Consider the following 23181-nt stretch of genomic DNA (forward strand, 5'->3'; position numbering starts at 1 on the left):
CATGGCTGGCCTGTATCCGAATTTCATTTATCCACCGTAGCTCCATGTTCCTCCACACCCTTACCTGACAAAGTCCGAACAATCTCAGCCTAGAAAGCTCCGATTATCTCAGCATCCACGGCCTTTCGGGCTGATGGTCCTTCTTTTACCCAGAGAGCAGTTAGATTGTGGAGCTTTCTGCCAACAGATGCCTTTAAGGGGAAGCTAGATATATATGAGGGAGAAAGGAGTAGAAGGATATACTGATGGGGTGAAATGAAGAAAGCTGGGAGGAGGCTCGTGTGGAGCATAAACGCCGGCATAGAAGAAAGAAAGACTTGCATTTCTATCGCGCCTTTCATGACCACCGGACGTCCCGACGCGCTTTACAGCCAATTTATTCTTTGGTTTGTTTTTGGCGGCAGTCACTGTTGTAATGTGGGAAACGCCAATTTGCGCACAGCAAACTCCCACAAACAACAATGTGATAATGACCATGTAATCTGTTTTTAGTGATGTTGATTGAGGGATAAATAGTGGCCTCAGGACACCGGGGAGATCCCCCCTGCTCTTCTTCGGAATATTGCCCGCGGGATCTTTAATCTGACACAGCAGACGGGGCCTTGGTTTAACGTTTCATCCGAAAGACAGCATCGTCCCATTGGGCCGAATGGCCTGTCTCTGTGCTGTAATTGCTATGTAATATAAAACATATAGAAATATGAGTTGACTTGTTGGGTCACAGGAGACAAAAATGGAAGCAGTAATACGGTGTCATACTGTACTTCAGAGAGGCTTTGATTGGACAGCCAAGAGTCGCTGAACCTTGGTCATGTTTGGTTCCCGAGAGCTCCATCACAACCTTGAGTTTACAGGGCAGTCGACAAGGCAGAGGTACTGCAGACTAGCCAGTATACTCTGTAATCTTTTTCTCTTCCTTTCTTTTCGGTGTAGAACATCCGAAAATCTGGCTGCCACGACAACTGAGACACACGTACATTAAGAAAGTTGGCCAGCAAGTTAACATTATGATCCCATTCCAGGTGAGGAACATGTGAGTGCCTGTGTGTGTGTGTATCCTGGGGTACGTACAAACTCTTCTTTGAAACACCCCTTCATAATCTTATAATTATGCAGCTCAGAAGGAGACCATTCAGGCCATCGTGCCTGTGTCAGAAACAGTGCAACCTCTCCATCCGTGAATTTACCCTCGGTGTCCTGCGTGACAGGCAGGGATAGTCAACACTATACTAACGAGGAACACATCTTTCCCACCCAGCCAGGTGCACAACTAGGACTCTGAGATGAAATATCAGTATTAAGAATTGCATTTATATAGCGCCTTTCACAACCACCAGACGCCTCAAAGCGCTTTACAGCCAATGAAGTACTTTTGGAGTGTCGTCACTGTTGTAATGTAGGAAACGCAGCAGCCAATTTGCGCACAGCAAGCTCCTACAAACAGCAATGTGACAATGACCAGATAAACTGTTTCTGTTATGTTGACTGAGGGATAGATATTGGCCCAGGACACCGGGGATAAGTCCCCCTGCTCTTCTTCGAAATAGTGCCATGGGATCTTTTAAATCCACCTGAGAGAGCAGATGGGGCCTCGGTTTAACATCTCATCCGAAAGCTGGCACCTCTGACAGTGCGGCGCTCCCTCAGCACTGCACTGGGAGTGTCAGCCTAGATTTACGTGCTCAAGTCCCTGGAGTGGGACTTGAACCCACAACCTACTGACTCAGAGGCGAGTGTGCTGCCCACTGAGCCACGGCTGACACTTTAACAAGAAAGCACAGAACAAGAAAAGACCAATCAAGCCAACTCTTACCTGCAAAACATGTAGAGTGTATCTCATCCTGAATTCCACCACATCCCATTCTGAACTCTACCCAACCCAGTTAATCTCCCGAGTTGCTTTATTTGACATGACTTTCTATGATCTCAGGACTTGGGAACCATCATCAGAGCATGGAATATATTTGACCCAATACACTGTCATGCATTCCCTAATTTGAGAGAGACTAAAAAAACTCCTGTGGCATTACGATGAAGAGTCGACACCAATTGTAATCTTCCAATGAATTGAGTTTAAAGGATGGCTGATAACTGGACTAGAATGTGAAGAAGTTCCCATTTTGAATTCATACCATCTATCCTTATTCCTACATCCAGATTTATTTTTTAAAAGCCGATGTATAACGTTGTAATTACACCCTCCCACCAGTGGTAGTGCTGTAGCACTTTAGTTGGTTGCGTGTAAAGTGGCAGTGTGACATGTTTACATAGGTTTGATTATAAATATGGATGTGAGAATTTATAATGGAAAAAGTTGCAGAAAGTGCAAGATTTTTAATAAATTACTGGTTGCTTCTCATACCATTGCACACAGGAAATCAAGGCCGCGTGTTCAGATTATCAGGGTGGGAGGTGCAGGGGGATAATTGGAGCACGGTGGGGTGGGGAGAGAGATGGGGAGATGGTAGGGCGAGGAAGGGAGGGGAGGACAGAGGAGCAAACTAGGGATGAGAGGGAGAGTGGGAACGAGAGATAGAAGTGAGAGGGAATGAGGAGGGAGAAGAGTGGGGGTGTGGGGGTGGTGGAAATGGGTGTGGGAGCATGGTGATGAGGAGAGGAGTGGAGGGGATGGGAGAGGGAGAGAAAGAGGGGGGTGGGCGATGGAGGAAAGAGGCAGGACCAGAGAGACTGAGGAGTTAGAGGGGCGAGGGAGCAAACGCAGGTTGACTACCAGAGTTACGGAAGGGGGTGGATATTTACTTTCACAGCAGGGGGTGAAGTTGGTCTCTCTGGACAAGGGTGGAAAGGCTTTATGTCTCCCTAAACTCTCTGGGGGACACGGAGGGCAGGGTTCGTTTTCCAAGTTTGGCATGATAATGTAGCTACTGTGGGCACTTTTACCGTGGATTTTCCCATCGAGAAAGTCTAATGTCGGGATTTTTTTTCATGCATTTTGAATAGATACAGGTAGATTAATTATTGCTGGGAAGCAACTTCTGCCTGTATGTCCTTGAGTCCTACCTACTATACCTGCACACACATCACTGGGTTTTTACATGGTCCGAGAGGTGAAATGACAGTGTCTTCTGTCAGCGGGATGAGGGGGCGTCATCTATTGGAAGTGGTGATGTTTCATACCCTCTCCCTGGGCTGTGAGGTGACACGACAGTTTCTCAGCATGACCTGGTGTAGGTCTGCAGGTCTGTAACTGACGTGGCTGAAATCTGATGAGGTGTTACAACACAAGGTGGTTGCGGGGGCGGGGAGGAGGCGAAGCAAAACCTGCTCATGGATGAGATACAACTTTAAAAGTGCCCACAGTAGCTACATTATCATGCCAAACTGGGACACGGTGGGAAGTAAATAGCAAGGAAGTAATTCGGTTGGCCTCAAAGCCCCTGAATTAGGGAGGGGGAAATTATTATGCTCCTGATCTGCTGGAGTTTGTCCAGAGTGTCCATTGACTCCACTGTGTCAGCCAATGAGTTGGAGGCGGGGCGGGCCTTATGGCAGGACTCACTGCAGTGAACAAAGTCTATTTACTCAGCAAGTAGAATCTATTTAAACAACGCACTACAACAAATGGTCTACAGAGTGTATTTAAACAATGCAATATACCAACAGTTTACAGTGTCTGTTTAAACAACGCACTACAGCAAATGGTCTACAGTATCTATTTAAACAATGCAATATACCAAACAGTCGACAGTGTCTATTTAAACAATGCACGACAGCAACAGTCTACAGTATCTATTTAAACAATGCACTACAGCAACAGTCTAGTGTCTATTTAAGCAGCGCACTACAGCATTGAGTCTATTTAAACAGCGCACTACAGCAACAGTGTACAGAGTCTATTTAAACAACGCACTACAGCAACAGCCTACAGAGTCTATTTAAACAACGCACTACAGCAATAGTCTACAGAGTCTATTTAAACAATGCACTACAGCAACAGTCTACAGTGTCTATTCAAACAATGCACTACAGCAAACAGTCCACAGAGTCTAGTTAAACAGCGCACTACAACAAACAGTCTACAGAGTCTATTTAATAAGAGTCTCTACGAACTACAGCAAACAGACCCCATGACCGAAACCACAGCAACGACTCCCGATAAAAGCTGGGGGATTTCTCCAGTGAAATGCAGTGAGTGGCGAATAGTTATATGATACAAATTCTGTGCCCGTCACTTACAGCAGTGCAGTCTGCAGGCGTCATTGATGGGAAAATTACCCAATCATCTCCAATCTGGTCGGGAATAGTGATGTCACTGTATGCACCCATCACATCGAGCAAGAGCAGGATCGGGTTCAGCGATACTGCCATCTAGGGTCGAGTGACTGCTAAAATTCACTACCGGGGCTGACTTCAAGAATGGTTACTCGGGTGAGAGGCTGGAAGCCTCCGTCATTCCCAGCATGAGTCAGCACCTTCCGGAGGGGAGGGGAGAAAACTGAGTGAGCGAGGGAAGGAAAACGATTTCAAAATTAAAGAATAACCTTGAGTTGATTCTGCTGTCGCACTTGGCTTCCTCAACCCGCTTGCGTTAGAACTGACCCTTTCAACTTTGAACCCTCATCAGGGAAAGCCCCGACCTCTGGTCACATGGTTGAAAGACGGGCAGCCTCTGGACAGCAAGCAAGTCAGTACCCGCAACACTGAGGAGAACACCATTCTCTTCATCCGAAGCGCGGAGCGAGCTCACTCCGGGAAATATGAGCTGAGTGTTCAGATTGAGAACTTGACCGACACCGCGACAATCAAAATCCAGGTCGTTGGTAAGCAGAACCATGTGGGAAGGCGTAATGTATTTGCTTCATGGCTTCTTCGCTTAAGAATTCATAGCAACATATTGCGACTGAGAACTAGTTGGTTTATTAGAAAGGTTTAACAATCACACTACACATTGCCAGTTCATCCACCAGGCTCACAACCACCTGCTTCATCGTGGAACCCCGAACCCAACTGGCCGGGGTTTTATTGAGTTTTGTGAACATCACGTGACTGGCTAAGCCACACCCAACTCAACAGCTCAATAACTATTTTGATATCATTTTAAATCAAGTGCCCCCTTTTTGTAAGGGTACCAAAACCCACAAATGAACAATTGGAAAGTAAAGGGAACCTTGTCAAATCAAATTAAAATTCTGTTCCCTGTTGAAATGATGCATTCCAGTCCCTCCGGTGCCCACCTCTCGCAGAAGTCCACAAGTGTACCTGTAGGCACCACATGCTCCATCTCCAGGAACATGCTGCGCCAATGTGTTAACAACTCTACAAACCTGTGAGCATACTCACAGGTGCATATATTACAATAGGGTCTTATAGAACCTAGAAACACAGAAAGTAGGTGCAGGAGTAGGCCATTCGGCCCTTCGAGTCTGCACCATCATTCACTATGATTGTGGCTGATCATGCAACTTCAGTACTCCATTCCTGCTTTCTCTCCATACCCCCTGATCCCTTTAGCCGTAAGGGCCACATCTAACTCCCTTTTGAATATATCTAACGAACTGGCCTCAACAACTTTCTGTGGTAGAGAATTCCACAGGCTCACAATTCTCTGAGTGAAGAAGTTTCTCCTCATCTCGGTCCTAAATGGCTTGCCTCTTGCCCTTAGACTGTGACCCCTGGTTCTGGACTTCCCCAACATTGGGAACATTCTTCCTGCATCTAACCTGTCCAATCCCGTCAGAATTTTATATGTTTCTATGAGATCTCCTCTCATTATTCTAAATTCCAGTGAATATAAGCCTAGTTGATCCAGTCTTTCTTCATATGTCAGTCCTGCCACCCCGAATCAGTCTGGAGAACCTTCGCTGTACTCCCTCAATAGCAAGAATGTCCTTCCTCAGATTAGGAGACCAAAACTGCACACAATACTCGAGGTGTGGTCTCACCAAGGCCCTGTACAACTGCTCCTATACTCAAGTCCCCTCGCTATGAAGGCCAGCATGCCATTTGCTTTCTTTACTGCCTGCTGTACTTGCATGCCTACCTTCAATGACTGAAGTATCATGACACCCAGACCTTGTTGCACCTCTCCTTTTACTAATCTGTCACCATTCAGATAATAATCTGCCTTCCTGTTTTGCCACCAAAGTGGATAACCTCACACTTATCCACATTATACTGCATCTGCCATGCATTTGCCCACTCACTTAACCTGTCCAAGTCCCCCTGCAGCCTCCTAGCATCCTCCTTACAGCTCACACTGCCACCCAGCTTAGTGTCATCTGCAAACTTGGAGATAATACATTCAATTCCTTCGTCTAAATCATTAATGTATATTGTAAATAGCTGGGATCCCAGCACTGAACCTTGCGGCACCCCACTAGTCACTGCCTGCCATTCTGAAAAGGACCCGTTTATTCCCACTCTTTGTTTCCTGTCTGCCAACCAGTTCTCTATCCAATACATTGCCCCCAATACCATGTGCCTTAATTTTGCACACTAATCTCTTGTGTGGGACCTTGTCAAAAGCCTTTTGAAAGTACAAAGACACTACATCCATTGGTTCTCCCTTATCCACTCTACTAGTTACCTCCTCAAAAAACTCTAGAAGATTTGTCAAGCATGATTTCCCTTTCATAAATCCATGCTGACTTGGACAGTTCCTGTCACTGCTTTCCAGATGCGCTGTTATTACATCTTAAATAATTGATTCCAACATTTTCCCCACCACCGATGTCAGGCTAACCGGTCTATAATTCCCTGTTTTCTCTCTTTCCCCCCTTTTTTAAAAAGTGGGGTTACATTAGCTACCCTCCAATTCATAGGAACTGAACCAGAGTCCATGGAATGTTGGAAAATGACCACCACTGCATCTACTATTTCTAGGGTCACTTCCTTAAGTACTCTGGGATGCACACTATCAGGCCCTAGGGATTTATCGGCTTTCAGTCCCTTCAATTTCCCTAACACCATTTCCTGACTAATAAGGATTTCCCTCAGTTCCCTCTTCTCGCTAGACCCTCGGTCCCCGAGTATTTTCGGGAGTTTATTCGTGTCTTCCTTAGTGAAGACAGAACCAAAGTATTTATTCACTTGGTCTGCCATTTCCTTGTTCCCCATTACAAATTCACCTGATTCTGACTGCAAGGGACCTACATTAGTCTTTACTAATCTTTTTCTCTTTACATATCTGTAGAAGCTTTTGCAGTCAGTTTTTATGTTCCCTGCAAACTTACTCTCATACTCTATTTTCCCCCTCCTAATTAGTCCTCCTCTGCTGAATTTTAAATTTCCCCCAGTCCTTGGGTTTGCTGCTTTTTCTGGCCAATTTATATGCCTCTTCTTCAATTTAACACCATCCCTAATTTCCCCTGTTAGCCACGGTTGAGCCACCTTCCCTTTTTTATTCTTACGCCATACAGGGATGTACAATTGTTGTAGTTCATCCATGTGATATTTAAATGTCTGCCATTGCCTATCCACCGTCAACCCTTTAAGTATCATTCTCCAGTCTATCCCAGCCAGTTCACGTCTCATACAGTCGAAGTTTCCTTTCTTTAAGTGCAGGACTCTAGTCTCTGAATTAACTGTGTCACTCTCCACCTTAAAGAAGAATTCTACCATATTATGGTCACTCATCCCCAAGGGGCCCTGCATGACCAGATTGCTAATTAATCCTCTCTTGTTACACAAGATCCAGTCTAGGATAGCTTGCTCTCTAGTTGCTTCCTCGGCATATTGGTCTAGAAAACCATCCCTTATACACTCCAGGAAATCCTCCTCCACAGTATTGCTACCAGTTTGGTTAGCCCAATCAATATGCAGATTAAAGTCACCCATGATAACTGCTGTACCCTTATTGCACGCATCCTTAATTTCCTGTTTGATGCCATCCCCAACATCACTACTACTATTTGGTGGTCTGTACACAACTCCCACGAACATTTTCTGTCCTTTGGTGTTTTGCAGCTCCACCCATATAGATTCCACATTATCCATGCTAATGTCCTTCCTTACTATTGCGTTAATCTCCTCTTTAACCAGTAACACTATCCCACCTCCTTTTCCTTCCTGTCTATCCTTCCTGAGTATTGAATACCCCTGGATGTTGAGTTCCCAGCCTTGGTTACCTTGGAGCCATGTCTCCATAATCCCAATTACATCATATCCGTTAACAGCTATCTGCGCAGTCAATTCATCCACCTTATTAAGAATGCTCCTCGCATTGAGACTCAGAGCCTTCAGGCTTGTTTTTTTAACACTCTTTGTCCTCTTTATTACGGAAAGCACAAAGAAATCCCCTCGCTTTAAAGCTGATAGTACAAATAAATGTTCCACGTAAGCATAAGATTTCGATGACAGGTCACACACAGATACCAGTGGCCTAGCCACTTGGAGCTGTGAGCCGGTGGAGGAAGCTGGTGCAATGTCCTAGGGGGAGTGTTTGCTAGTGCTGTTGGGGAGGAGTTAAACTAATATGGCAGGGGGATGGAAACCAATGTAGGGAGACAGAGGGAAACAAAAAGGAGGCAAAAGCAAAAGACAGAAAGAAGATGAGGAAAAGTGGAGGGCAGAGAAACCCAAGGCAAAGAACAAAAAGGGCCACTGTACAGCAAAATTCTAAAAGGACAAAGGGTGTTAAAAAAACAAGCCTGAAGGCTTTGTGTCTTAATGCAAGGAGTATCCATAATAAGGTGGATGAATTAACTGTGCAAATAGATGTTAACAAATATGATGTGATTGGGATTACAGAGACGTGGCTCCAGGATGATCAGGGCTGGGAACTCAACATCCAGGGGTATTCAACATTCAGGAAGGATAGAATAAAAGGAAAAGGAGGTGGGGTAGCATTGCTGGTTAAAGAGGAGATTAATGCAATAGTTAGGAAAGACATTAGCTTGGATGATGTGGAATCTATATGGGTAGAGCTGCAGAACACCAAAGGGCAAAAAACGTTAGTGGGAGTTGTGTACAGACCTCCAAACAGTAATAGTGATGTTGGGGAGGGCATCAAACAGGAAATTAGGGGTGCATGCAATAAAGGTGCAGCAGTTATAATGGGTGACTTTAATATGCACATAGATTGGGCTAGCCAAACTGGAAGCAATACGGTGGAGGAGGATTTCCTGGAGTGCATAAGGGATGGTTTTCTAGACCAATATGTCGAGGAACCAACTAGGGGGGAGGCCATCTTAGACTGGGTGTTGTGTAATGAGAGAGGATTAATTAACAATCTCATTGTGCGAGGCCCCTTGGGGAAGAGTGACCATAATATGGTGGAATTCTGCATTAGGATGGAGAATGAAACAGTTAATTCAGAGACCATGGTCCAGAACTTAAAGAAGGGTAACTTTGAAGGTATGAGGCGTGAATTGGCTAAGATAGATTGGCGAATGATACTTAAGGGGTTGACTGTGGATGGGCAATGGCAGACATTTAGAGACCGCATGGATGAATTACAACAATTGTACATTCCTGTCTGGCGTAAAAATAAAAAAGGGAAGTTGGCTCAACCGTGGCTATCTAGGGAAATCAGGGATAGTATTAAAGCCAAGGAAGTGGCATACAAATTGGCCAGAAATAGCAGCGAACCTGGGGACTGAGAGAAATTTAGAACTCAGCAGAGGAGAACAATGGGGTTTGATTAGGGCAGGGAAAATGGAGTACGAGAAGAAGCTTGCAAGGAACATTAAGGCGGATTGCAAAAGTTTCTATAGGTATGTAAAGAGAAAAAGGTTAGTAAAGACAAACGTAGGTCCCCTGCAGTCAGAATCAGGGGAAGTCATAACGGGGAACAGAGAAATGGCGGACCAATTGAACAAGTACTTTGGTTCAGTATTCACTAAGGAGGACACAAACAACCTTCCGGATATAAAAGGGGTCAGAGGGTCTAGTAAGGAGGAGGAACTAAGGGAAATCTTTATTAGTCGGGAAATTGTGTTGGGAAAATTGATGGGATTGAAGGCCGATAAATCCCCAGGGCCTGATGGACTGCATCCCAGAGTACTTAAGGAGGTGGCCTTGGAAATAGCGGATGCATTGACAGTCATTTTCCAACATTCCATTGACTCTGGATCAGTTCCTATCGAGTGGAGGGTAGCCAATGTAACCCCACTTTTTAAAAAAGGAGGGAGAGAGAAAGCAGGGAATTATAGACCGGTCAGCCTGACATTGGTAGTGGGTAAAATGATGGAATCAATTATTAAGGATGTCATAGCAGTGCATTTGGAAAGAGGTGACATGATAGGTCCAAGTCAGCATGGATTTGTGAAAGGGAGATCATGCTTGACAAATCTTCTGGAATTTTTTGAGGATGTTTCCAGTAGAGTGGACAAGGGAGAACCAGTTGATGTGGTGTATTTGGACTTTCAGAAGGCTTTCGGCAAGGTCCCACACAGGAGATTAATGTGCAAAGTTAAAACACATGGGATTGGGGGTAGTGTGCTGACGTGGATTGAGAACTGGTTGTCAGACAGGAAGCAAAGAGTAGGAGTAAATGGGTACTTTTCAGAATGGCAGGCAGTGACTAGTGGGGTACCGCAAGGTTCTGTGCTGGGGCCCCAGCTGTTTACATTGTACATTAATGATTTAGACGAGGGGATTAAATGTAGTATCTCCAAATTTGCGGATGACACTAAGTTGGGTGGCAGTGTGAGCTGCGAGGAGGATGCTATGAGGCTGCAGAGTGACTTGGGTAGGTTAGGTGAGTGGGCAAATGCGTGGCAGATGAAGTATAATGTGGATAAATGTGAGGTTATCCACTTTGGTGGTAAAAACAGAGAGACAGACTATTATCTAAATGGTGACAGATTAGGAAGGGGGAAGGTGCAGCGAGACCTGGGTGTCATGGTACATCAGTCATTGAAGGTTGGCATGTAGGTACAACAGGCGGTTAAGAAAGCAAATGGCATGTTGGCCTTCATAACGAGGGGATTTGAGTACAGAGGCAGGGAGATGTTGCTACAGTTGTTTAGGGCCTTGGTGAGGCCACACCTGGAGTATTGTGTACAGTTTTGGTCTCCTAACTTGAGGAAGGACGTTCTTGCTATTGAGGGAGTGCAGCGAAGATTCATCAGACTGATTCCCGGGATGGTGGGACTGACCTATCAAGAAAGACTGGATCAACTGGGCTTGTATTCACTGGAGTTCAGAAGAGTGAGAGGGGACCTCATAGAAACGTTTAAAATTCTGACGGGTTTGGACAAGTTGGATGCAGGGGAAGTCCAGAACCAAGGGTCACAGTCGAAGGATAAGGGGTAAGCCATTTAGGACCGAGATGAGGAGAAACTTCTTCACCCAGAGAGTGGTGAACCTGTGGAATTCTCTACCACAGAAAGTAGTTGAGGCCAATTCACTAAATATATTCAAAAGGGAGTTAGATGAAGTCCTTACTACTCGGGGGATCAAGGGGTATGGCGAGAAAGCAGTAAGGGGGTACTGAAGTTGCATGTTCAGCCATGAACTCATTGAATGGCGGTGCAGGCTAGAAGGGCCGAATGGCTTACTCCTGCACCTATTTTCTATGTTTCTATGTTTTTCTAAATGCTGCTACTGCTGTGTGCAACCAGGGCCTCCAGGAGAGGAGGAAGAGGCCTACTGTTTCAACACCTTGAGGGAGAGGAGGAGAGCAAGAACTTCAACACCACTGCTACAGAGTTGGAGAGAGGGGAAAGCAAACAAACCACACACACATACCCAAAGGGTCTTAGGAGTTATGAAACATTTTAATATGGAGTGGTACTTCAAATATAGTCAAACACAGCACACAGTCAGGATCGACAAAGTAGACATACGACCGTGACAAGTAGCTGGTACTAGTCCCGATCGGACAGACGGCTGGTGGCACGAACAATTCTTCTCTGCACCATCTGCCCTGAAAATCCCTCTGTCTTTTAGTGTCTTTTTCGGGGTGAGCCTGGTGTTGGACCATTTAACCTATAACATGTCGAGTTCTTTGTCTCAACTCTTAGGTGAAAATCCCTCCTCTTCCTATGAGGTCACACCTTCTCTTGGACAGTTTTTTTAATCTCAAGGTTCCTTGCTGGACCTCCTTTCAAGATCTGTTTTTGCATTATGCCCTTTGTAACTCAACTCTCTGTCCAATTCCTTATCCGATGTGATTGGAATCCTTTAGTGTCATCAGCGTGGGCAGACTGCTGAGCGAGGGAACCCAGATAAGATTATTTCTTACAATCCACGATGTCTTGCAAAAAGTTGAATTCTGAGACGATAAGAACTTACAAAATTGACGGGCAGTACAGGACCAATTGGTCCATCAAACCTGACCCACGCTCGTAATAACTGGAGCATCATGACTGGAGACTTCTTCCCTCCCCAAGCCAGAATCCGCTCACTGGTGAGGCCGAGCTCGACTCCACAGAGGTTTCACTCTGAACAACAACTTGCATTTATATAGCACCTTTAACCTAGTAAACCATCCGTACTTCACTGTGCCACATGAGGAGATATTAGGGCAGGGGACCAAAGGCTTGGTCCAAGAGATAGGTTTTAAGGAGCATCTTAGAAAGAAAGACTTGCATTTATATAGCACCTTTCACAACCACCGGGCATCCCAAAGCGCTTTACAGCCAATGAAGTACTTTCTTGGAGTGTAGTCACTGTTGTAATGTGGGAAACGCCAATTTGCGCACAGCAAGCTCCCACAAACAGCAATGTGATAATGAGCAGATAATCTGTTTTTGTTATGTTGATTGAGGGATAAATATTGGCCCCAGGACACCGGGGATAACTCCACTGCTCTTCTTCGAAATAGTGCTGTGGGATCTTTTCTGTCCACCTGAGAGAGCAGACGGGGCCTCGGTTTAGCGGCTCATCCGAAAGACTTCACCTTTGACAGTGCAGCGCTCCCTCAGCACTGCACTGGGGTGTCGGCCTAAAATTTTTGTGCTCAAGTCCCTGGAGTACCTCTTGAACTCACAACCTTCTGACTCGGAGGCGAGAGTGCTAGCAACTAAGGAGGAGAGTGAGGCGGAGAGGTTTGGGGAGGGAATTCCAGAGCTTAGGGCCTAGGCAGCTGGAGGCATGGCTGCCAATGGAGGAGCGTTGAAAATCAGAGATGCGCAAGAGGCCAGGATAGGAGGAGCGCCGTGACCTTGGCAGGATGGAGGAGTTTACAGAGATGGGGAGGGGAGGGGGGGGTGCGAGGCCATGGAGGAATTTGTAAACAAGAATGAGAATTTTAAAATTGATGTGTTGCTGGACCGGGAGCCAGTGTAGGTCAGTGGGCAACGTAGAGTGAAGGGGGTCAGAGGAGAGAGAGGGATGTGTGCAGAGTCGGTTTGAGACAGAGGAGAGATGCTGAAAACCTGACCGAGTGGCTTTGGAACAGAGGAGGTTGAGGGGAGACCTTATTGAGGTGTGTAAAATTATGTGGGGCCTCGATAGAGTGGATAGGAAGGACCTATTTCCCTCAGCAATGAGGGCCAATAACCAGGGGGTATAGATTTAAAGTAATTGGTCGGTGGTCTGGAGGGGATTTGAGGGGAACCTTTTTCACCCAGAGGGTGGTGGGGGTCTGGAACTCACTGCCTGAAAGGGTGGTAGAAGCAGAAACCCTCACGGCTTTTAAAAAGTACCTGGATGTGCGCTTGAATAAAACCTGCTCCTGCTGTAAACACGGTCACGAGAAGGAGGGCCGATACATGAGGAGATTTGGCCTTGGTTTAAAGGACACAAATAATTGGGACTTGGAGCCAGAAAGGGATTGGTTACATGCCTGGTACAGAATTAACTGAGTTTCCGTTTGCAGGATGAGCAAAAACAACCAGGCCCAATTTGAGGGATCAACGATAGGGAGTTCTAATCAAATAGAATTGGAGCTATTTCAGCTTCTGATATCACGCTCACAGCTTATAATCATATAACCCACCCCCCTCACATATCACTCTCTATACCGCACACCTCTCAATGTGACATTTCCTGCAACCTTCAATGTAACATTCATGCACCTCACTGCATAACAACAACAACTTGTATTAATATAGCACCTTGAATGCAGTACCGGCAGCACCTCCGAAACCCCCGTCCTCTACCACCTAGAAGGACAAGGGCAGCTGGCGCATGGGGAGACCACTAACTCCACGTTTCCCTCCAAGTCTCACACCGCCCCGACTTGGAAATATATCGGCCGTTCCTTCATCGTCGCTGGGTCACAATCCTGGAACTCCCTCCCTAACAGCACTATGGGAGCACCTTCACCACACGGACTGCAGCGGTTCAAGAAGGCGGCTCACCACTACCTTCTCAAGGGGAAATTGGGGATGGGCAATAAATGCCGGCCTTGCCAGCGACGCCCACATCCCGGGAACGCATAAAAAAAAAAACATCCCAAGGCACTTCCCAGGACCATAATCAGACAAAAAGTGACACTGAGCCAAAGACGGAGATATTAGGACAGGTGTGCGAAAGCTTGGTCAAAAAGGTAGGTTTTAAGCAGCGTCTTGAGGGAGGAGAGAGAGGTGGAGAGGCGAAGAGGTTTATAGAGGGAATTCCAGAGCTTGGGACCCAGACAGCTGAAGGCACGGCCACCAATGGTGGGACGAAGCAAGTCAGGGATGCGTAAGATCATAAACGTCAGAATATTGCTCTGGTCTATTGCTTGTTTAAAACTTTTTAGCGAATGGGCTAAGGTTTGGCAGATGGAATACAATGTCGGAAAATGTGAGGTCATCCACCTTGGAAAAAAAAAACAGTAAAAGGGAATATTATTTGAATGGGGAGAAATTACAACATGCTGCGGTGCAGAGGGACCTGGGGGTCCTTGTGCCTGAATCCCAAAAAGTTAGTTTGCAGGTGCAGCAGGTAATCAGGAAGGCGAATGGAATGTTGGCCTTCATTGCAAGAGGGATGGAGTACAAAAGCAGGGAGGTCCTGCTGCAACTGTACAGGGTATTGATGAGGCCACACCTGGAGTACTGCGTGCAGTTTTGGTCACCTTACTTAAGGAAGGATATACTAGCCTTGGAGGGGGTACAGAGACGATTCACTAGGCTGATTCCGGAGATGAGGGGGTTACCTTATGATGATAGATTGAGTAGACTGGGTCTTTACTCATTGGAGTTCAGAAGGATGAGGGGTGAACTTATAGAAACATTTAAAATAATGAAAGGGATAGACAAGATAGAGGCAGAGAGGTTGTTTCCACTGGTCGGGTAGACTAGAACAAGGGGGCACAGCCTTAATATATGGGGGAGCCAATTTAAAACCGAGTTGAGAAGGAATTTCTTCTCCCAGAGGGTTGTGAATCTGTGGAATTCTCTGCCCAAGGAAGCAGTTGAGGCTAGCTCATTGAATGTATTCAAATCACAGATAGATAGATTTTTAACCAATAAGGTTATGGGGAGCGGGCGGGTAAGTGGAGCTGAGTCCACGGCCAGATCAGCCATGGTCTTGTTGAATGGCGGAGCAGGCTCGAGGGGCTAGATGGCCTACTCCTGTTCCTAATTCTTATGTTCTTGTGTACGATTCATTTCTTGGAACAGAAACTGTTTGATCCACCCATCTGCTCAACGGACCCATCCCTAAAAAGTGCTTGTGCCCTGATAGAATGCAGTCAATGCCAGGCCTGCGATATTCTTTCCGTCAAGATCACGTTACGAGTAAAGTCTGTCAGTAATTCCACTCTCCGCCTGGTTCCCACCGCCCAAACCTGGAAAATTCAAAGAAGGCCATGGGTAAAGAAATGCCCTCTTTCCCCTAGAAGGAAGTTTCGGAGCAAGCTTGAAAGATCTCACAGGAGTCATGCCCCAGCCTCTGATTGCCCCCAGAGGTATGACCTTTATGGCATCCAACCCCCTGAAGGTCAAGAGCTTAAAAAAAGCCAGCGGGGTGATTTATTTGCACAGCGGCTTGATCTGTGAAAGGGATTTGATTTCTACTCAGTCTACAAATCATGTTAGTGCCTGTGGTAAAAGGCTTATCCCGTATTGGCAGTAACTGTCAGGTTGTCAAACGTTCCTTGTTGGCAATGCTTTCTCCATCTTGACTTTAAATTCTTTGTGGTGATGTTTTCACTCCGATCCTAAAGGTTCATCTGCCCACCTGGGGCTCGCTTGCCGTGTCGGAGCACCAAGTAGAGCGCTTGTTTTGGGAATCTCGATATACATCATCATCATAGCTGGTCCCTCGTATCCAGGATGACTTGCTTCCTTGCCAAAAAGGGATGAGTTCACAGGTGTTTCAATGAAGGACCGAATATTCCGGATCCCGAACTACATGTTGAAGGGTGGAAGATGCCTGTGCGTGGAGTTTTTTAGCGTGTGGTGACCGTTGCACACCAGCCACCACACGGGCTTGACAGAGCTGGGTCTTGGTCCAGTGGCAAGGATTACCCAAGACTAACTGGAGATCAGCTCTGCTGCACGGACCTAGTGCGCACACACATATCGCAGTGTGGGCTGGTCCATGCTGCCCCTGGGCCCTCACCTCTTCTGAGCCCCAAACTCGCGCCTCTCCTGGGCTCTGGTCACTTCCCTCTACGGACTCTTGCCGCTCCTTCGCCCCTCCTGCTGTGCCTGCCCGCACTGCGATCAGCGACCTGGCTTTACAGCCGTCGCCCCCTTGCAGCAGCACGCGCTGCTCCCTGCAGTGGTATACCGCCGCACGCTGCTCCCTCCAATGGCCCAGGCCTGCTGATGGTCTATACAAGAGAACAGAGGAATACACAGAGTTTGGAAAGGATGGGGAAGAGCGAAAAATACAGATACTAAGTTGTTTGTTATAGTCTTATTATAGAAAGAGAAGAACTTGCATTTATTTAGTTCTTTGATGACCTGAGGTACTTCACAGCCAATAACATACTTTTGAAGTGTAGTTGCTGTTGTAATGTAGGGAAATGCAGCAGACAATATGCGCACAACAAGGTCCCAAGACCTGCAAAATTCTCGTCCTTATTTTCAAATCCCTCCATGGCCTCGCCCCCTCCCTATCTCTGTAATCTCCTCCAGCCCCACAACCCCCCAGGGATGTCTGCGCTCTTCTAACTCTGCCCTCCTGAGCATCCCTGATTATAATCGCTCAACCATCGGTAGCCATGCCTTCTGTTGCCTGGGCCCTAACCCAGGAAGTTTGGGCCCTAACTCTAAACTCTGGAACTCCCTCTTTCTACCTCTCTTTCCCCTTTTAAGATGCCCCTTAAAACCTACCTCTTTGACCAAACTTTTGGTCATCTGCCCTCATTTCTTTTGTGTTTTATAACACTCCTGTGAAGCGCCTTGGGACTACGTTAAAGGCGCCATATTGATGCAAGTTGTTGTTGATGTTGAGATGTACGACTAAATAATCTGTTTTTGGTGGTGGTAGATCAGGGTTGAATGTTGGCCAGGACACCTGGAGAAGTCCCATGGCTCTTCTTCACATAGTGCCATGGGATCTTTAATGTCCATCCAAGAGGGCGGAAGGGCCTTGGTTTAACATCTCATCGACAAGGTATCACCTCAGACTATAGAGTGCTCCCTCAGTACCACACTGAACGGTCAGCCTCGGCTATGTACTCAAGCCCATGAGTGGGGCTTGAACCCACAACCTTCTGACTCAGAGGCGAGAGTGCTACCCACTGGAGCTCAATAGGCTTTAGTTTGAACTGACTGCTGCTGATGAAAAAATTCAACTTTCATGTTAGACTCCTGAATGTTTAACTGTTGAGTTTTTCCTTGAATTTTTCTTTTCTCTAAATCTACTTCAGAGAAGCCTGGACCTCCGGATACCCTGAAGATCACAGACGTCTGGGGATTCAATGCCAGCATAGAGTGGACACCACCGAAGGATAACGGGAACAGCGAAATCATCGGCTACACCATTCAGAAAGCTGACAAGAAAACCATGGTGAGCAGGTAGAATTGGCCTGGTGGTCTTCACGACTTCACAGGAGTGTAATCGGGCGCTTGCATTCCCTTCCTAAACACCTCCGCCTCTCCTCCTGCAAGACCTTCTTCAAAACCCATCTTTTATGAGGAGAAATTTCTTCTCTCTGAGGGTCGTAAATCGGTGGAATTCTCTGCCCCAGAGAGCTGTGGAGGCTGGGTCATTGAATATATTTAAGGCGTAAATAGACAGATGTTTGAGCGATAAGGGAGTAAAGGGTTATGGGGAGCGGGCAGGGAAGTGGAGCTGAGCCCATGATCAGATCAGCTATGATCTTATTGAATGGTGGAGCAGGCTCAAGGGGCCAAATGGCTGACTCCTGCTCCTATTTCTTATGTTCTTATGTACGACACATTGACACACCCTGACGTGCTAAACTGTGGCGCAAGTGAATCCCCACAAATGGACAATCTCAGCTGAGGCGTTGAAGGTAGCACCCCACACATACACCCCTCGCAAGAGGAAATGGCTGATATGGCTGCAGAAGTCCTCATCCATGCCTTTGTTACCTCTAGATTTGACTACTCCAACGTACTCCTGGCTGGCCTTCCACATTCTATCCTCCGTAAACTAGGGGTGATCCAAAACTCGGCTGCCCATGTCCTAACTCGCACCAAGTGCCGCTCACCCATCACCCCCTGTGCTCGCTGACCTATATTGGCTTCCGGTTAAGCAAAGCCTCGATTTCAAAATTCTCATCCTTGTTTTCAATTCCCTCATGTCCCTCGCCCCTCCCTATCTCTGTAATCTCCTCCACCCGCACCCCCCCCCTCCACCCCCCGCCCGAGATGTCTGCGCTCCTCTAATTCTGGCCTCTTGAGCATCCCTGATTATAATCGCTCAACCATTGGTGACCGTGTATTCTGTTGCCTGGGCCCCAAGCTCTGGAACTCCCTCCCTAAACCTCTCCGCCTCTCTACCTCTTTCCTCCTTCAAGGTGCTCCTTAAAATCTACCTCTTTGACCAAGCTTTTGGTCACTTGCACTAATTTCTACTTGTGTGGCTCAATGTAAAAATTTTTTATCTCATAATATTCCTGTGAAGCGCCTTGGGACATTTCACTACGTTTAAGGCGCTATATAAATACAAGTTGTTGTAGATACTGGCCTCAGGTCTGGTGTCCATAAGAAATACGAGCAGGAGTAGGCCACACGGCCCCTCGAGCCTGCTCCGCCATTCAATAAGATCATGGCTGATCCGATCATGGATTCAGCTCCACTTCCCCGCCCCCTCCCCATAACCCTTCACTCCCTTATCGTTCAAAAATCTCTCTCTCCACCTTAAATATATTCAATGATCCAGCCTCCACAGCTCTCTGCGGTGGAGAATTCCACAGATTTACGACCCTCTGAGAGAAGAAATTCCTCCTCATCTCAGTTCTAAATGGGCAGCCTCTTATTCTGAAACTATGCCCCATAGTTCTAGATTCCCACATGAGTGGAAACAACCTCTCTGCATCTACCTTGTTGAGCCCCCTCAGGATCTTATATATTTCAATAAGATCACCTCTTCAATAAGATTCCCCCTCATCCCTGCAATGCCCTCGGCTATGGAGAGGTCCTTCTCTGGTGCTGGGAAGTCCACATGTGTAAAATCATGAAGTGTTTAGATCAAGTAAATAAAAAGCAATTGTTTCCAATGGCCGACGTGTTGATAACGAAAGGGCTCAGATTTAAGGCGATTGGCAAATGAACCAGAGGTGACATGAAGGAAAACTTTTTTACACAACAAGTGGTTAGGATTTTGAGATGCGCTGCCTGATATTGTGGTGGATACAGATTCAATAGTAGCCTTCAAAAGTTAATTGGATAAATACTTGAAGGAGAAAAAGCTGCAGGGATCTGGGGAGAGCGTGGGGGAGTGGGACGAACTGGATTGCTCTCCGATGCGGATTCGATGGGCCGAACGGCCTCCTTTTGTGCTGTACTACTCTTTGATTCTATGCACCGACATTGGATGAGGGTAGGAATGGTCAGAACATGATTCCCTGCAGCTCCTTCTCAGATGGGTCTGTCCCTTCTGGCAAAATAGTGAAAAGATCTTCACCCTTTGGTTTCAGGAATGGTTCACGGTCTACGAGCATAACCGTCACACCCACTGCACCATCTCCGACCTCATCATGGGCAACGAGTATTACTTCCGTGTCTTCAGCGAGAACATCTGTGGCCTGAGCGACAGCCCAAGAGCATCAAAGAATACGGCCGTCATCCAGAAGGACAGTAAGTGACAGGATTGCCTTCTCTCTCATCAGGTTGCTGTAGGAGCAGCCAGGTATGTCCGTGGCCTGGTGTGGGACGGTGCCTCTGAAATTTGCCTCAACAATGCTTTTTCCACCCAGTGTTGGCATTGACTAACCCAACACAGTCCACTGTAGACTAGTGTGTCAGCTTGGCTCAAGGGGACGGCACTTTTGGCTCTGAGACAGAAGGTTATGGGTTCAAGCCCCACGTGAGCACGTAATCTAGGTGGCTACTTCAGTGCAGTACCGAAGGAGTGCTTCACTGTCAGATGTGCCATTTCTCAGGTGAGACGTTAAATCGAGGCCTTAGCTGCCTGTTTCGGTGGCTGCAGACGATCCCATGGCTCATTTATCCTGGCACTCGTTTATCCCCGAACCAACACCACCAAAATAGATGAACTGGTCTCATTACTGCCTGTAGGATCTTACTGCCGGCCAATTGGCTGCCCTGTTTGCCGACACAACAACAGTCACTGTACTTAATATCTGTGAAGTCCTGAGCTTGTGGACATGCAAGTTGGTTCCTTGCTCCCGTAACGTTGTCCCATAAAGCATTCCCAGATCAAGTACAGCGCTGGTTAGGCACAAAGTTAAACTAAAGGGGGCTGAAATTGCCCTGTTTTGTGCCTCCCATTGACACCTTCGGGGAGGGGGGGCGCTTACGGGGCGCGAATCTTTTTATGCCTGGTGGAGGAGGCGGGGGGGGGGGGTGGTATAGGCTTCCCCTAAATTGTACGGGAGTTAGCGGAGGCGCTGACACGGGAGCGCCGCACCGGTAGCGTGTCCCGGGCTGCTGCACGACCGGTGATGATGTCATCACCGTGCATGGCGACCCCTTAGCGCCCCGCGGCGGAAATTGGCCAGCGCCCTGCGGCTCGCAAACCGAGCCGACATCCGCTCGCGGGGCGGGAGTTAAAGGAGAGTCGGAGAGCGCCTCGCACCCGCCATTTTTTTTTCTTCGGCCTTTGGTGTGAGGTGAAACGTGGCAAGCGGAGAAAAATACTAAACAATGTTGAGAGAAAAAAAAGCCAAGTCTTAATTCTTCCCTTTCTCCTTACACAGGCAAAATCTACGTGCCACCACCATACAACGAGTACGACTTTAGCCGAGCACCAAAGTTCACACAGCCTCTGTTGAATCGTTCTGTGATAGCAGGTTACACAACAAAGCTGAGTTGTTCTGTACGAGGCAGTCCTAAAGTAAGTATCTTGATTAAGACATTGGTTCTAACCCTGTTACTGGTTCAGCTGTAATATTCCAAAGGAGCACACACTTTCCTATTCACTCTCATTGTTCAGAGTCGAATGGACCAAACCGCTTCTCATAAATTCCTAGTATATAACTAGAAACATAGAAAATAGCTGCAGAAGCAGGCCATTCGGCCCTTCGAGCCTGCACCACCATTCAATATGATCATGGCTGATCATGCAACTTCAGGACTCCATTCCTGCTTTCTCTCCATATCCCTTGATCCCATTAGCCGTAAGGGTCACACCTAACTCCCTTTTCAATATATATAACGAACTGACCTCAACAACTTTCTGTGGTAGAGAATTCCACAGGTTCACAATTCTCTGAATGAAGAAGTTTCTCCTCATCTCGGTCCTAAATGGCTTACCCCTTATCCTTAGACTGTGAGCCCTGGTTCTGGACTTCCCCAACATCGGGAACATTCTTCCTGCATCTAACCTGTCTAGTCCTGTCAGAATTTTATATGTTTCTATGAGATCCCCTCTCATTCTTCTAAATTCCAGTGAATATAAGCCTAGTCGATCCAGTCTTTCTTCATATGTCAGTCCTGCCATCCCGGGAATCAGTCTAGTGAACCTTCGCTGCACTCCCTCAATAGCAAGAATGTCCTTCCTCAGATTAAGAGACCAAAACGGAACACAGTGTTCAAGGTGTGGCTTCACCAAGGGTCTGTACAACTGCAGTAAGACCTCCATGCTCCTATACTTAAATCCTCTTGCTATGAAGGCCAGCATGCCATTTGCCTGGAACTGTAATGTATGCCCCTGTGAGCATGCTCATGGGTTTGTAGAGCTGTTGCTTAGCCAGTCACGTGATGTTCACAAGACTCAATAAAACCCCTGCCGGTTGCGTCTAAGTCATCCATGATGGGGCATGCAGTTGTGAGCCTAGTGGATGAACTGGTAATGTGTAGTGTGATTGTTAAACCACACTAGGTCTGTGCAGCAGAGCTGGTCTCCAGTCGTCTTGGGTAACCCTTGCCACTGGACCAAGACCTAGCTCTGTCAAGCCCAGGTGGTGGCTGGTGTGCAACGGCCACCCCACATTAAAAAATCCACGCACAGGCATCTTCCACCCTTCAACATGTAGTTCGGGTCCTTCACTGAAACACATGTGAACTCATCCTTTTTTTGGTGTCGAAGCAAGTCATCCTCGTTTCGAGGGACCGTCTATGAGGATGATGATAAACCATTGCTAATAAACCATCTAGTTCTTCACAGCAATGTGTTGCTATGAATTCTTAAGCAAAGAACCCGTGAAGCAAATTCATTACAGGAACAAATCACTTCCCATTCGCTGCTAATATATAAGCGTTCCAATGGAGGAGTGTCGTCTCATTCATATAGAATTCCAAAGGACCAAATCAAATCATCATCATCATCATAGGCAGTCCCTCGGAATCGAGGAAGACTTGCTTCCACTCCTGAAGTGAGTTCTTTGGTGGCTGAACAGTCCAATACGAGAGCCACAGACCCTGTCACAGGTGGGATAGACATTCGTCGGGGGAAGGGGTGGGTGGGACTGATTTACCGCGCGCTCCTTCCGCTGCCTGCACCTGATCTCTTCACGCTCGCAGCGTTGAGACTCGAAGAGCTCAACGCCCTCCCGGATGCACTTTCTCCACCTCGGGCAGTCTGCGGCCAGGGTCTCCCAGGTGTCAGTGGTGATGTCGCACTTTACCAGGGAGGCTTTGAGGGTGCCCCTGTAATGTAATGTTTCCGCTGCCCACCTTTGGTTTGTTTGCCGTGAAGGAGCTCCGCCTAAAGCATTTGCTTAGGGAGTCTCTCGCCTTTTGGCTAAGATCATGCGTAACTGACCTGACAGGGGAGTAACCATGACCCCAACGTGGTTCT

The 23181-nt window shown here is 47.1% G+C and overlaps 1 protein-coding gene across 2 annotated transcripts in view; it reads left to right on the top strand.

Annotated features, from left to right (window-relative positions):
* mybpc2a (myosin binding protein Ca) overlaps window positions 1-23181 on the top strand; it is a 108833-nt gene that overhangs the window by 79423 nt on the left and 6229 nt on the right. For both annotated transcript variants that reach the window (XM_070861775.1, XM_070861776.1), the window contains exons 25-29: window positions 934-1022; window positions 4586-4781; window positions 17660-17799; window positions 19898-20057; window positions 21140-21276. In XM_070861775.1, the coding sequence (XP_070717876.1) occupies window positions 934-1022; window positions 4586-4781; window positions 17660-17799; window positions 19898-20057; window positions 21140-21276 (722 nt within the window). The remainder of the gene's footprint in view (window positions 1-933; window positions 1023-4585; window positions 4782-17659; window positions 17800-19897; window positions 20058-21139; window positions 21277-23181) is intronic.

The sequence above is a fragment of the Pristiophorus japonicus genome, chromosome 19, assembly GCF_044704955.1.
Source record: "Pristiophorus japonicus isolate sPriJap1 chromosome 19, sPriJap1.hap1, whole genome shotgun sequence".
Lineage (NCBI taxonomy): Eukaryota > Metazoa > Chordata > Chondrichthyes > Pristiophoridae > Pristiophorus > Pristiophorus japonicus.